The sequence below is a fragment of the Echinops telfairi genome, unplaced genomic scaffold, assembly GCF_000313985.2.
Source record: "Echinops telfairi isolate 266 unplaced genomic scaffold, ASM31398v2 ScPeMD7_7424;HRSCAF=8462, whole genome shotgun sequence".
Classification (NCBI taxonomy): domain Eukaryota; kingdom Metazoa; phylum Chordata; class Mammalia; order Afrosoricida; family Tenrecidae; genus Echinops; species Echinops telfairi.
Window position 1 is genome coordinate 77,102,557 of NW_022111324.1, and position 17,065 is coordinate 77,119,621.

At 36.8% G+C, this 17,065-nt stretch overlaps 1 protein-coding gene across 9 annotated transcripts in view; it reads right to left on the minus strand.

The window, feature by feature from the left end:
* Positions 1-17,065, minus strand: part of CEP170 (centrosomal protein 170) — a 166,335-nt gene that overhangs the window by 76,320 nt on the left and 72,950 nt on the right. For 4 of the 9 annotated variants that reach the window (XM_045297867.1, XM_045297866.1, XM_045297865.1 and 1 more), the window contains exons 8-9: positions 13,072-13,548; positions 3,775-4,418 (exon numbers count right to left, since the gene is read on the minus strand). In XM_045297867.1, the coding sequence (XP_045153802.1) occupies positions 3,775-4,418; positions 13,072-13,548 (1,121 nt within the window). The remainder of the gene's footprint in view (positions 1-3,774; positions 4,419-13,071; positions 13,549-17,065) is intronic. The other 5 variants (XM_045297872.1, XM_045297871.1, XM_045297869.1 and 2 more) reach the window with 2 other exon arrangements.

The window sequence follows — 17,065 nt, forward strand, 5'->3', positions numbered from 1 at the left end:
GGACCTTCCAGTCACTCAGTAGAAGAAAGATGAGACTGTCTACTCCTGTTCAGATTTAAAGTCTCAGAAACCCAAAAGGGGAAGTTCTACTCTGTCCTTTAAGATTGCTGTGGGTAGTAATGGACTTGATGGGTTTCGGTTTTGATCTCGTGGCAAAAAGGACCCTATTGCTCCCATGGTTAAGAGCTGGCTCAACTGCTAACTAGCATCTAACCAAGAGATGACTAATTCAAACATACCAGCAGTTCAGTAAGAGAAAAGACCTGGCGAATGTTCTTGTTGTGATGTGCAGTCAAGCTGGTTTCAACCCACAGAGGCCCTAATACAACAGAACACCACCACCACCACCAACAACAACAACACTGCCCAAGTTCTGTGCCGTCCTCACAACTGCTATGTTTGAAGCCCATTGTTGCTGTCACCGTGTTAGTCCATCATACTAAGTGTCTTTATCTTTTTCGAAAACTTAGCCTAATATCCTTCATTAGGGATTGTTATTGCCTGATAAAATACTCAAAGTGAATGAGAACAAGTCTCAGCATCCTTGCTCCTAAGGAACATTTTGACTAAACTTCTAAGACAGATTTGTTTGTTCTTCTGGCAGTCCATGATAATTTTAATATTGTTCTAAAATTATATCTTAGAAAACTCAATGGAACAATTCTACTGTCACATGGAGTCAACATGAAAAAGAATCAACTCAAAGGCACAACAAGTCTTAGCTCAAAGCCTGGCACATAGTTGATAATGAATCAAAGTTATTTAATGAATGAGTCCAGAAAATAAACTAACTATCAAATGATGGAGTGAAAAAACAAAGAATAATAAGATCACAGGCAAATTTTTAGTACCAAAGAACATTTAAATTCAAATGGACAACAGCTGATGGCCCCAATCCCACCCAACATACCCAAACTTGAAAGGGGGGAAATGGATGAGAACTCAGCCAAGCAATTCGATATGACACTTTTATCAGCTTCTTATGCCTAATTCAGACCATTCTTGGCCTTTATTTTCTCTACAACCACAGATTACTTCACTTTCTTCTGACAATTGGTTCCTGTGTCTCCGGATTTTGTTTTCCCAGAGCCTGGGGAATTTGGTCTTTCTTTTTTTAACAACAGGTAGTGGATATCTCAGCTATCTTTCTTTGGTATTCACAAGACAATGTAATAATGCAGGCTTTTCCTACATTTATAGTCTAAATCTGTTTTCTAGTTTACTGAAACTAAGAATCAACTACTACCTATCCAATCACAAGCTGCTATTACGTAAATAAATTCTATAAAATAATGGGTTTCCTTTATCCATAGTGTGGCCATGTAATATGTCATCAAACTAAAGACTGCTTGAGAATAAAAGGGATGCTTTTAATAACTACAATTCAGATACGGCATGAAACAGATTTTGTGGTCATCTTGTCTATCCAGGACTTTCCAAAAGAGTCTTCTCTATCATAACTTGTTTTGGCTTTCTGCTGTCCTGGCCGGGCTGGGCCTTTGCACTGTGATTTGGGCTTCATATTTCACTCAGTTTTAATAGCACTTTTAAGGACCTGTCAGTATATAATAATCACCATAGCTAACATTTATAAATGCTATATAACTGTATTATAAAGCAGGCATTGTGATAAGCTCTACATGTCTTACAGAATTCTTTTAATAACTTTAGTGAAAATTTTCCCAATTGTACAGGCAAAAACGCTGAGACTTAAGCAGATTAACCCAAGGGCACACTCTTAATTTATACAGAGTTTATATTTTACTTCAAATTGATTTGTTTGCAAAAGTCCATGTCCACAAACACTAAAACATAATCTTTCATTGGAAAAGAAACTTTGAATAGGAATTATACCAGTCATTATGAATGAAATAGCCATAAGCCAAACGAGGGCATAGAAATTCAAATAAAATTAATCTAAGAGAGGTTATCTGGGGTATGGGGAGCTAACAACAGTTAAGTATGAGAAGAAAATGTTCTAAAACAGACTTGGGTAATGACTGCACAACTCACCTTAATATGACCAAATGATTAAATTGTATGATGTGTTCATTATATGCCAGTAAAACTATTTTAAAAATTAATACTAATCTAAATTGTAAGGCTTCTCACCATATCCTTAAAAAAACCCAAACCTTTTATTGCCAGCTGAGAGAATTTAAAATAGCAAAATATTCATTATTAATAACCAATGAGTGAAAATTAGGGATTTTAAAGTTAATTTAATATACCATGAACAACTGATGATACACAGATCATGCAAAATCATGAAGGATCATTTTCCATGTTAACAGTGTGATCTTATTAGACTTTCTAGTAGATGTGCTGCTGAAGCGAGTACATCTTATTAGAGTTTCTTTAATATAAACAGATGTTTCCTTCGTTCATTTAATATTTATCAAATCCTGTATTTCATTTGTACTAACCACTATAGTAATCTTGGATCCTTGGTGGCATAGCGGTTACATACTGGTCTGCTAACTACAAGTTCAGCAGTTCGAAACTAACAGCTGCTTCGCAAGAGAAAGACAAGGCTTTCTACTCCCATAAAGAGTCACAGCCTTAGAAATCCACAGGGGTAGTTCTACTCTGCCCTAGGAGGTTGCCATGAGTCAGAATTGACTCAATAGCAGTAAGTTATATTAACATTTGTTAAATGACATCCATTCCTAGATTTAATGGGTTTCCCAAATGTTTTGAGTCATTTGCGTCCACAATAGTAAAATGTTTTAAGTATGCACTGCTCAATAAATGTATGTTTAGAAATTAAATGTACATATTAATGCAGTACAAAATTGACATGAAAAGCAAATCTAAGACCTACTTTTTTCCCTGTATCCTAAATTATTTTCTTGGCTGGTTTCTGAGTGACCACTCTAGAAACACATAACCTAAACGAGGGTATCTCCAAATTTATGTAAACAAATCACTAGACATTTTATTTTTAATGCAGAATACAACACAATATTTTTAAATAAAAGAACTTAACAGACTAATATTGAGTCAAACTTACATTTGCTAGTTCCAAGCCAATGGCAGAACAGGTAAATAGCTGATTTCAAAGGATTCTAGGATTCTGAAATCAACTTTCTATTTTCATGGGCAAAATTAGTGGAAACTATTTTTAGATAAAACAACAACTATCATACTCACAGACCCAAAATACCAAAGAACAAATCTGAAATATAAGTAATTATTATTATTGCTAGGCAAATATGTAGCTAAACTGAAAGTATCAAACTGGTTCTGTTTTCTTCATTCATTTCTTTTCTCTTCACCAAAGACAATGGTGAATGGAAATTAAGAGAAAAGCATCAAAGAACAAAATTAATTTAAGCATACGCAATTTCATCTGCTTCCAATATGGAATTTGAAGGCAGGAAACCTGTAGTTCAATATTAACACCTAACATTTATGTTTATAATAAAGTCAGCAATCTGATATTTTGGTAAGTTTTTAAGAGCTTAATAAGTGAAAAGCAAGAAAGTCCCAATAAAGCATCTATTTATAAATTCTATCTTAAATTTACACAACTTTAAATTATCTAACCAGTTCAAATGTACAGCATTTTACATTTGAAACTCATGAAAATTTGGAATATAAACAAAATAAAATCCAAAGTAATTGGTCTTGTTCGTTTTGCTATTATCTAGCAAAACCCTACAGATCCAATATTATAGACTACATCAAGACACTTCATGTGACTCTCCGATAATTTCCAACTGTCAAATGTCATATGAACACTAAGAACATGCCCAAATTTCAAGTATTTACCTTGTCAATCATTTTTCTTGCTTCCACCTCCTCACTGTTGGGATTCTCTAACTCAATGGTATAAGTACCCTTGTCACTTTGGTCATCATCATTATCCTTTTCAGAAGTAGCAGAAGTAGCTTGGTTTTTTAACATTTTATCCATCTCCTGGCTTGGTCTGTGCCCAAGACTCCCTGAACTTCTTAATAATGCAGTTTGTAGGAAGGATATTGACACCGATGGCTCCTCTGATTTCTGTTTTAACAATGTCCCATGTGGAACACCATGCCCCCCTCTCTGATGCGAAGAGCTAGTCTGTAAAGACAAAGAAACCACTTTGGCATCTGCTGTTGGAGAGTTTGCTTTTTCAAGTTTTGTATGTGGTGCTGAGTAAGTAGTTTCCTGACACAAGATTCTCGCACTTTGAGTAAAGGAATATGACCGTCTTTTTCTGGGATTATCTTCATCAAAGAATGCAATCATAAAAGCAGTTTGACTTACAACAGTTTGGTCTGGATGCTTTTCAGGAGCCAGTGTCTTATGCAGCTTTTTCTGTTCTGAGTGGTGGCGCCTTAAGTGCTCCTCAAGAGTTGCTCGTTTGCTGCAGCGCCTGTGGACTCCAGCATTCTCTGAATCACTTTGTGTGCCATCGTCATGTTTATTTCCTAGATACAAAAAGAAACCAAATAATAGAAAAAGGAAAAACATCCCATGTAGAAAATCAGACACATATACACAAGTGCTACTTGCTTTGCCCTTCTCTCTTTTCAATCTAGAGTCACGTTATTTTCATTAACAGGCTCTGCAAACTTCCCTCAATTGTAATGCTTACATTCAAATTTTATCCACCAACAATGAGGTCCTTTATATAAAACTGAATAGTCTATCTTTCAAAGAGCCCTAGTAGCACAGAGGGTTAGGTGTTGGGTTGCAAACTGAGGTCAGCAGGTCAAATCCACCAGCTGCTTCATAGGAGAAAGATGAGGTAGCCTGTTTCCATTACGATTTACAGCCTCAGGAAACAGTTGTACTCTGCAATCAGCTAGAATCAACTAGACAGGTATGGGTTGGTCTTTCATTAAATTTTAACTTCATAATGAGTTCACCAATGCCTTACAGAAAAACAATGTTATATCATCTATAATAGTTAGTATGGAATACTATTAGTAAAATCTATAGAAGATAGACTGCCTAGGATAGGCAAATAATTCTTCAAAATAAGAACAAAGTAGGTGGTCTTACACTACCTGACATCAAAACCTATGACACGGCCACAGTTTTCAAAACAGCTTGGTACTGGTATAACGACAGATACATAGACCAATGGATCAGGGCAGAAAACCCAGAAATAAAAACATCCACATACAGACAACAGATTTTTGACAAAGCATTAAATAGGAAAGGGAAGCCATCTTTAATAAATGGTTCTGGAAAAATTGGATATCCATCTGCAGAAGAATTTTAAAAGACCCCTATCTTCCCCCACGCACAAAACAAAATCAATGTAGATCAAATACCTAAATGTAAAACCCAAACCTATCAGGATCAGCAATGAGAAAACTGGAGCAAATTCTAAGTGCCCCAATACATTACAAAGCATACACAGGCTACAAGATATAACAAAAGAAGCAGACACCGTGGAAGACAAATTAGATGACTGGGACCTATTAAAAATAAAACACTTGTGTAAATTGAAAGATTTCATTAAGAAAGTAAACTGAGAGCCTACAAACTGGGAAAAGATAATTAGCAGTGACATAGTGAACAAAGGACTAATCACTAAAATCTACAGTATAGTACTACAAGCCTAAAATAAGAAAAAAACAAGTAACACAGAGGAGGTGGGCAAAGGACCTGAACAGATGATTCAAAAGGATGACATCTGAAAGGCTAATAAACACATGAGGAAATGCTCTTGCTCACCAGCCTTCTGGGAAATGCAAGTCAAAAAAAACATGAGATAACATGTAATACCCAAAACTGTAGTCCAATTTAAAAAATGGAAAACAAATACCGGAGAGCAAGTGGAGAGATTCGAACCCTTATACATTGCTGATAGGCTTGTAAATACAACCACTGTGGAAAGCAATATGGCTATTCCTAAAACATATAGCAATAGAAATACCATATGATCCAGTAATACCATCAATGGGCATATAAACCCAAAGAAATAAAAAACACATCATGAATAGAGGTATGCTCCCCATGTTCACTGAAGCACAGTTCACAATAGCAAGAAGTTAGAAACGGCCTAAATTCCCATCAGTAGAAGACTGGATAAAAAAACTAGTATATATACACAATGGAATACAGTACTACACATCCCTTAAAAACAGCGATGAGACCATGGAACACCTCATGACATGGAGGGATCTGGAAAACGTCATGGTGAATGAAGTTAGTCAACCACAAATGGACATACACTGCTCTAGGAACAAGCAGCAGGAAGGGAAAATTTCAGACTTGGAGGGCACCCAGGCTGCTGGCCAGGGTGGACAGTCTGGTAGAGAGCCTGACTGGTTCCAAGGAACCGTTACACACCATCCTCTCTAGGTATGTATCTTGAAGGTCACTTTGGCAGAGGGCTCCTCACTCCTGAATGGCTGCTATGCTATGAGGAGGTCCTCCCTGACACACCTATCAAAGGGATGGGGGATACTGATGGGAAAGGTGTTAGAAGAGGAGAAAGGTAGTAGGCCTGTCTTGGGGGAACACAAGTGCATGATGGTTGGTAGGAAAAGTAGAAGTACTAAGGGAAAAACTACTAAAAACACTTTTATTATACCCTAAACGCCAAGCGGGGGGGGGGGGGGTAGTATACCTGGTAATATGCATGCAGTAAGTCACACTGGCCAGAGTTTCTGGGCATATCCTGGGGACCCTGGCCAAGTTCCATAGAACATGGCAGCATTGAATCCTGGATCTTTAAGGTGCACATGTTCCAAAATTTGCACCAGAGGGGTCTGATAAGAAAACTCCACAAGGTGAACTGGATTCTACCTCAAACATACCTGTAACCTCAGGAGTTAAAGACTGAAAATGTATGGTGTCTGAAGAAGCAGAAGACAGCTATACCAAGAACACTGAACTGTTGGAAGGTGGACAATCACTGACTTACTACATCAATGCCCAATAGGCTGAATTAAGAAGTCTATTATTCTGGCAAACCTTTGACTGACATTTTCAGTGAATACTATTGTGAATTTTCCTTGATCACCAACGCTCATTGTTTGGTTAAATACCATTCAGCTATGACAGGACTGATTCTGTACAAGTGAGTAATTCAGGTTTTGCGATCTAGAGTTTGCCTACATTGGCCTAATATCTCTCTCTCAACAGTGCTTTCAAAAATTAGTACGGGGGCTAATCAATGACAATACTAATAGAAGAGTTTTTGCCCCGGGGAGATGATCGATAAGACTCTCTACCATATTATTAACAAGCAGGTCTCTAAAGGAAGCCAAAGGCAGATGACAAACAGATCCAGGAATGGGTTTGGGCCTCACACTATATCCTAGCTCCAATTTAAGAACAACGAGTTCTTCCACCTTGGCCATGCTCGATATGAACACAGAAGATATGAGCGCTATTGCAAAGTGCCCGGCCATCAGAGAAAACAGCATCCGAAGTCTTAATTAAAGGCTTGGTTCCCAAAAAGCAGCCATTTAAGTGAGATGTCAACTAAGTCCACATGGAAAAAGCACACAAACATCAGCGACCCAAAGATTGTTAATCACATAATTTGAAGCTGAAGTAGGAAATAGTATCAGAGGCTACGTTGTGCGATTCTGGTTTGGAGAAGGCTGTGAATGATCGTGGAAGCCCAAGATACACTTATGAGATCTACATCAGAAATAATCCGCTGGTGATTTTCCTTTATCCGTAACAGACAGATGGAAAGTGGTTACCAAATAGTGCACTGGAGAGATTACTACAGGAGATCTAAATGATAAGCCTGACGTGAACTGTTATTGGCCCTGATCTGGGTTTCAACATTTTCTGTATTTTCTTGTTTATTCATATTGGGGTTTGTCTCGGATGTATTTTTGCTATTGGGAGTAATCCTCTTTAATTTTTGTTCTATGCTTTTCTATTTTTTAGTATATGAAACCCAAGATTGATGACCATTACAGAGATAACAAGTACAATAATGTTCTTTAAAGGATAAAGTGCATATGTTGGGGTAGGGAGGCGCTGTGTAAAGGGAAGCTGATGTCACGGAGTTCAAAAAGGAAGAAAATATTTTGAAACTGATTGTGGTAGCAATTATAAAATACTGTTTGATGTGACTGAACAATAGAATAATAGGATAGCTGTATTAGCTCCCCATAAAATGGTTTTGAAAAATAAAAAAGAAGACGGTAAGTGGTTCCATACTTTCTTAGGGTTGTGGCAGGGAAGAATGAGAGGAAACGGGCGCGTTAATAACGAGTGCAAGATGGCTCTAACATTTTCATAATGTTCAATACTTCCAAGGTTACATTTATTTCATCTTTAATAAAACTTTCAACTATTAACTTACTACTGCATTGCCCCCAAAAATGCCTTTGTAGCCATGACTTTTGAAAAACTTGCAATTTTGTGCTCAAAACTGATAATTTCAGAGAAAAATAAAGTCTGCTACCAAAGGCCTATTGAAGAAAAGCGCAATCTATTCAATAACTATATAAATTTAAGTACTTACTGAGCAAATGTCACAATGTTAAATAAAACCATATTTAAAAATCTACTTTCTTCTCTGTAAAGTACAGCCAAGTGAGAACATACTTGTTTTGAAATACTAGCTTCTTAACCAAGGCTTTTTCAGTGTCAGTAGAAACCATTTAAGCAGTTACTTATAGCTTTGTTACTGAATAGATGTGAAGCTTTGTGAAATTTACTTGTTTTTTCACTGATTTAGAAATTCACATTACTAAAGTACATTACGAGACAAAATCAAATGATGACTATTATATTACAGTATGAAATTAGTACAATGTCAAAAGTTAGTCTGTTCATGCTTTAGATCATACACAAGCCAGAGCTTAAACTTATGGCTTCTTCATAAATTGCAAATGAATCTAGCCATTGGTTATATTCTCATGGCTCTCAGCCTAAATCTGGTTCTCAGATTTTCCGGGCTACAAGTTTTATTGTGTACACCTGCTGAACATTATGGCACTGAACATGGTGATTACTGAGCCCAAAGACTTAAGGTCTGAGGAGGCTAAAGCGAAGAGTTTTCCCTGGCTGCTTATGGGTTTGTCTACAATGCATTTAGGGCTTACCAACTGGGGCTAAGTAGCTAGAACAAAGCAAAGGATGGAAAACATATGTAAAAGGGCAAACAGACTCAGAAGAGAGGATGGTACAGTACACAGAAAAGGGCGGCATTTGGAAAATTAATATGCAAGAAGAGAACACAGGCAGTAAACCTGAAATGAAGAAGCGGTAAAGTACTCCTCAGAGACTCAGTGATTCATACGCTAAAAATCAAGTGTGACAACAAATCTCACAATCTTTCTTAAAACACAATCAGAAAAGAAAACACATCTAATAAATGGAATCTCGGCACCTCAGAAAATTAACCTAGAAACAATTTCAAACACTTTATCTTATAACCAATTTCATTATTTTATTAGATAAATTGGAAAGGTATCCAGTGAATAAAAACTAAAATTAATCCAGTTTTTTTAAACAATAGTGAGATAGAGGAACTTAGAATTCACTGTCTTATAGGACAGAGTAGAACTGTCCATGTATGTTTCTGAGACTATAGCTCTTTAAGGGCGCAGCAAGTCTCATATCTTTATCCTGCTGAGATTGGTGCTTTTGAACTACTGACTTAGCAGTTAGCAGCCTACTGCTTAACCCACTTTGCCACAAGGATCCTCACATGAAGAGGCTTCAAAAGGTTCATGGAAAAATGGAATTAATAGTGGAATTTCTCCACGAACTTTCCGAAGCTCCTCTTAGGACATCTGAAAGTAAATTTTTATCATCTTACATAAGGATTATACATATAAGCAAACTTTTAAATTAAAATACCATCTTTATAGAATTAAACTCTAAGACCAACATATACAATTTGCCCTTTTTGTGACGATGGACTCTCAGGATCATTCCTATTAATCATTTAAATCTTGTTAGATTATTCCTTCTTGCATTTCTCAATATTACACAAAGTAAAACGGCTAATGAAAACTGCAATTTTCTGGTCTTATTCAACGAAAAGTTGTCTAGAAAACTCGCGTCATGAAGTTTCTTTCAGGTTTTGTTCTATCATGAACCAGGGTGAAGTTATTTTAGCTGTTCCAAATCAATGTTACTGTTGCTATTAGTTAGCACTGAGTTGATTCCTGACTCCGGGCAACCCATGTCAGTAGCTGTACCCAAAAGAAGCTGCAACTCTCCTAAAGGGTCAAAGTGTATGGGCTTTGTGAACATTATTTTCCTCACTGTCCCAAAGCGCGTGCACTTCACTCTTGTAGGAGCAAAGTTTTTTGCTTTAGTTTTACCTACTTTCAAGTAATTTACTGATCTAAATGGTGACTAAATTTTTAATCTTGTAAAATGGTTATTGTTTACTATATTACAACTTTTTAGAGTTAAAATGTGCTTTATACTTTTAATATCCTAAATTGTGGAACATCTCCATCTATTGGTGGCAAATCTGACTTCTAGAAAAAGTCAAATATTTCTTGTACAAATGTCTGCAGAAGTAAAATGGATCTATCTTGGAACAAAATTGAGTTGTATTCATACAGTTATTCTTTAGATGGTTCGTAAAAAGTTCTGAAAACAAATTCAAAAGGAAGGTACTAAACCAAATTTAAGCAATGGGAATATAGTGGAATATACGAGTACCGATAAATCAACTCTGAAGAATATTAATTTGCTTACCTATTTCTGGTAAGGGCTTTTAAATTTATCTATCCATCCATTCATCCATCCATCCATCCATCCATCCATCCATCCATCCATCCATCCATCCATCCATCTAATCTATCCACACACCACAGTGTGTACGGGGGCACTAAGACCTCTATTTAGAATCAGGCTGATTCATGTATGGGGCTTGAGAACAAAGAACATAATACAAATCATTTTTTAAAAAATGGCTCATGGAAAATATAAGAAAACTTAACACAAGCTAGAACCTGTAATAAGGTAGAATCAGTCAGAGAAAGAAAACTAAAATATTTTCCACTAAAAGTCAATAGAAAAGTGGTAAGTAAGCCTTCACCCTATAAAAGGTGGAAAACTTTAAAGACCCAGAAAAGCAAGGCAGTTGCATCAAGTATCAACTCTTAAACGTTTCCCTGTATTTCGTACTAATCGTGAAAATAGAAAACTGGCAAACTGCACTCTGTCAAAGCTGGGAAAATCATGCGATCTGGGGAAAAGTGGCGGGCTCATCGAGTTTTGGTGCTCACGTTTCACTGTAGCTACAATGAGCGAAAAACAGTTACACAGGCAGTCCCTGGTATGAACAATATCAGTTCCTTATTATCTTTATAGCCTGTCCTATAAAGTCACTATGGGTCAGAACTGACTTTGTGGCAGTGAGATTTTTTTTTCAAATGCGTGTCTGTGGTTTAGTGTTAAAAATTGTTCAGAAGTCTTCTCAATGATTTAAAGGCTGCCCACATAGGACATTACATAATGAATAATATGTTATGAGTAGGTTCAATAATTTCAAAGTGATGGCAATATATACATAACATTAAATGACAAGTCACAGTAAGAATTATCTGGCACATATTTTGTAACTAGAAGACTTACGGTAATATAAAATGGTTTACTGAAAGTATTTTTTTAAAGGACCTTTTATCACTCATTCTTTTTTGGTCCAGGGAGGGTGATTTAAAAAAGACAACTGAATTATTTCTAAATTTTTGAAGAGTCACAGTCTCATTTATTATACTAGGATATAAGTTATTATATGTATTAAATCTCTAGAAACTTTTGGCCAGTTTATAATCCATTATCCTTATATGTGTACTTTTACCTGTACACACATTTATAGGTCTCAATTATGTGTTTAATATTGTCTAGTAAAAGATCATTTATTGTTGCTGTATGCTTTCAACCTGTTTCAATTCAGTGACTTCATTTGACCGACAGAAACCAGGCTTTTCTGGGCTATAATCTTTGTGGAAGCGGATGGCCATGTCTCTCTAATACTCATATGCCAATTAACATTTTGAATATAGCAAAGGCTCCAGCAAAGAATTAGGTACTCAACTCTCTCACTCTCATGAAACACCATACATACTCTTCCATAAGCTGAGCTTTTCAGCACATTTTATGTGGTTTTGTGGTAAAATTGCCTCAGCTGATATCCGAGTCAGCTTATACTCGAGTCTGTATGGTACCTTAAAAGTAGACCAGGAATAAGCATCGGAATACCATTTTCCTGGGGAAGCCAGGGTTCATCTTGTCATTGATAATGAAGTTATTCATTATTTTTCAAATTATTTAATATGTACCATATGAGGTATATACAAAAGTCCCAAGTGAGGTAGGTGTTAGGGCTATCAGATGAGTAATGGCATGACCTCAGAGAATATTTATTTTAAACCCTGGTATCACAGATTAACACGAAAACACAATTTGCTCCAAATAATTTTTTTTCCCAGTTTTTTAAAAGAAAGAGCAAAATAAATCTGCAGTCAATTCTAAAACATATCTAATTGGTGAAAAAATGGGGGGAAAGTGATCAGCTAATAATATCTCATTGTACAGGTACAAAGATTTTACTTACTTTGGCCAAGCGTTAAATTATTTCACAAAAGAAACAATTTTGATGTTCACACCAACAAAAATTAATCAGATCAATAAATTCTTAGTAAGTATCATTAAACCAGAAATCGTTATAGTGTATGAGAACAGCTTAAGACACTTATTAACAATATTACCATTGTGGAAATTTGGGTCCATATCAAAAGGCTTAATATTTTATTCAAACTCTAGATACTGACATTTTGTTCAAAGCATCCTGAGAAGGATAGAAATTTCTTATCCTTAAAATGAAAATAATTATGGAATTATTATGTAGGGAATTCCACAAGTGAACTACATAGATCTTACATTTCTACAGAAAAATTAAATACATTTAATGCTACAAATACAAATTCACATAACCAATCTGATTTTGGCAAGAAAATAGAGACTACTTTGAATGGGTAAGTTGGGCACAGATAGTGCAGCTTGAATTTTTAAAAATTTAATAATTTTGACTAAGCAGAAGTTTTCTATCAAATAGTTTGGTAACTGTGAAGAGTGAATGTTCTTTAGCATAAAACAGGAAATTCTCAAATGATCAATTCACTTTACCTTTCAACCTTTTCAAGTAAACTGGAACATCACTTTTAATACTTTTGGAATCCACTTCTGTTCTTTCCCACATCATTTGAGGAGGGTTGTTCTGTGCTAGCCAGTCAGCTACTTTGTTTTCTGGTGCCATCATTCCTGTTTGAATTCCCAGTAGGTCTTGAGTTCCAGGAGAGGACTTCTTTGATTTGTGGCGCTGATCAGAAGTAAACTTTGTCACATGGTCTCTAATAGTTACCTTTCCTGGGGTACTGTCATCAAATTCAATGGTAAATGACGCATGCCCTGCACCTGTTGTATGGGGACTTGGTGTGTCTTTTGTTGGGATTTCATGAATAGTGCTCTCTGTTATTTGTGATGGTTGCTGGAATTCTTTAGTAGGGATCTCAAAGTAACTTGGTTCCCTACAGAAAGGAAAGAGTACGTCTTCATTTGCAGCTGCAGGTTGTTCCTCAACTTGCTTGGAATCTGTGCTGCACCCTAATGAGAAAATAAGAGAAAATTCAAAATATTTGGAAGCTTCCAAGACTTCAGGAAGTCCAGTAAAGACCATTTGTACTACTCCATGAGAATCAAATGGCAGATCAATATGGATGAAAAACAATGACATTTATATCTGAGAATGAAAGTCACCTAAAAGAATATAGATTATAAACAGTATGCTTAATGTGAATCTGATGAAGCCTATGCAGTATTCAATTACCAGCAGCATGTTAAAGTTAAGCAGAAGCAATGGCAAAGGGATAGTAAAGTAGTTAAAGAGATGAACCTTGCGTGGTTAGACTATTATCTTTTCCAAGTAGGATCTAGAAATCAAAGTACAGAGGCACTGAAATCAAATGAAGATAAAAGATTCATGTTCAATGTAAATATAGAGAATGACTGAAAAAGCATGAATATCCTTATCAAGTCATCAGGATGAGATACATGAAATTATCTATGAATACAAGCAGAGCTTCCAGGAGCATAAACGTAAATGAGGATACAAGCATGACGTAAATATACAGGTGATGTTCTAGAAGTAACACTTACCAATCTTCAACATCATATTGAGACATTACTTTTAGGATGACATAAAATAAAAGTCCTGATGTATGATCCTTACAAGGAGATGGATAGTTTAAAAATAATAAAAGAATGGTTAAAGATAAAACATGTGGTTTGTTTGAAGCATTGCAATTCAAGCAGCGTGTGAAAGAAATAAGGTAAAAATAGAAAATTCAATCACCATATGAGAGCTCTTGAGGAAAACTGGTTCACATTTGCTAGTTAACAGAAAATTGTACACAGAATGTAAAAATTTTTTATAAATCTCAGATCTAAGAATTTGGTAGAAGGAAGCATTTCTGTCCTTTCCTTTTGCTATTTTTTTGTTTGCAATAAGCATAAATTCTTGTGTAGAAAAGAAAGAATTTGGCAGAAGGAGCAAGCAACTCAAGGACATTATTACTATTCATTCTTGTGTTTCAACAAAAACTATCGAAGAGATATAATGCATTTACAAATTAAAAGTATTGACACGAACATGATAGAAAGTTTTACGCTACCAGACAGTGCAAATGTAAATAAAGATTAAACTTTCTGTTGTTCAGGGAGCAAAAGAACAGTGTCTACTATTGAGACAGTGAAGAGTTCAAATGATACACATTTCTCCAAAGGTCAGAAAAACATTGTTTAAAATAAGTTGTTAGAGAATCCATTTGCTAAAGAAGTTTTCTAGGAAAAACAGGCAATACTTAACTAAGTTGATCTAAAAAGGAGGAGAGGGACCCACGACATGAGTAGTGAGGGAACAGAGCACTAACCCACCCAAGCGGAGGGTGTTGTTTATATCTCCACAGGAGGAGAGAGGGACCAGTGAACTCGGTGTGCCAAGACATGAATACAACATACTGGCATGAAGCAGGGAACCAATAGAGAGGTCTGCAGGGCAGGCCCCAATCCCAACTACGTGGACAATACCACCCCCACCCAAGAAGGATTCACTTGAGTGGACAGCACTCAATCTCCAGCTCAGGGAGAGGGGTGCTTCTGATCAGAGCACACAGGAACAAACGAAGAGGGAAGGGGAGAGTGTGGAGCACACCCTGGTCCACCAAGCCGTGAGGATGGTCGATATTCCTGCTCAGAGCAGCCAGTGTACAGAGAGGACCACAGGACCGGCCCCACCACGAGACACGGCATCCCTCATTGACCCATAGTGCTTCGAGAGACAACAGTGGGGGCACAGTGAGGGAATTATGCCCGATCTGACCCCACCACTCCAGAGCAAAAACACTAAGAGCATGAAACAGAGCAGCATGGGAAGCAAAGCAATGAAGTCCCCAGGGAATACCAAAAGTAGGATGTGGGGCCAGAGTGTGGTACCTCATAAGACTTCACTGGTAAACACTCCTAAAGGTCAACAAATAGACCTGGAACTACTTATAGGCTTTCCTTTTTTTGTCTTTGGGTTGTTTTTGTTGTTATTGTTTGTTTGTTTGCTCAGTGTTGTTTTTGTGCTTCATATTGTCACTGCATGTCTGTCTAGATAGGATAAGCAGGACAAACAATTCGGAGGAGTAAACAACAGGACCAATGGTTCCAGGGGGACCTGGAAGAGGGGGAGGCGGGGAAAAGGAAGTGGGTGCTAACAAACCCAGGGACAAGGGTACAACGGGGATCTAAAATTGATGGTGAGGACAGCTTAGGATGCCTGATAGGCTTGATCAAGGGAAATGTCACCAAAAGGAATTACTGAAACCCGAATGAAGGTTGAATATGATAGTGGGACAAGAGGAAAAGTAAAAGGAAATAGAGGAAAGAACTAGGGGGCAGAGGGAATTTATAAAGGTCTAAATACAGGCATGTACATATGTAAATATATTAATATATGACAATAGGGAAATAGATCTATATACATATATTTTTATGTTAAGTATTAAGGTAGCAGATGGACATTGGGTATTTACTCAAGTACTCCCTCAACACAAGAACACCTTGTTCTAATAATCTGGCATTCCGTGATGCTCACCTTCCTAGCATGATCGTTGAAGACAAAATGCATGCATGCATAAATGTGAAAAAAGCTGATGGTACCCAGCTATCAAAAGATGTAGTGTCTGAGGTCATAAAGGCTTGAAGATAAATAAGCAGTCATCTAGCTGAGAAGCAGCAAAGTGCACATGGAAGAAGCACACCAGCCTGTATGATCATGAGGTGTAGATAGGATCATGTATTAGGCATCAAAGACCCAGAACAAAAAATCATATCATTGTGAATGAAGGGGAGTGCAGACCCAAAGCCCATCTGTAGACAAATGGACATGCCCTTACAGAAGGAAGAGACGAGCCAGTCAGGGTGTAGTATAGCACTGGTGAAACATACAACTTTCTAGTTCTTTAATGCTTCCTTCCCCCCATTATCATGACCCCAAGTCTACCACACAAATCCAGCTAGACCAGCGCATGCACACAGGTACAGATAAGTGCTGAAAACACAGGGAATCCAAGACAAATAAACCCCTCAGGACTGACATGGAGAGTAGCAATACCAGGAGGGGAAGGGGAAGGTGCGGGGAGAACATAAAAGTGAGTGAAGGGAGATATCGGTCAGTGTAAGACATGGAGAAATGATAATTTATAAATTATCAAGGGTTCATGAGGGAGAGGGGGGAAATGAGGAGCTGATACTAAGGGCTCAAGTAGAAAGAAATGTTTTGAAATGATGAGGCAACAAATGTACAAATGTGCTTGACACAATGGATGCATGTATGGATTGTGATAAGAGTTGTACAAGCCCCCAATAGAATGATAAAAAAAAACAAAACTAAGTTGCTTTCTATTGTTTTCTAATTAAAAAATATTTAGTCTCTCGAATTCATTTTTAAGATTTATATCTTATTGGGATTCATCAAGTGTGATAATTGGTTTCTTGGCAGTACTCTCAATATGAAACAATAAAAAAACGGTTTCCTGTTCAAGTTGTAAAAGAATGGTCGGTTAATGTATGTAACCAA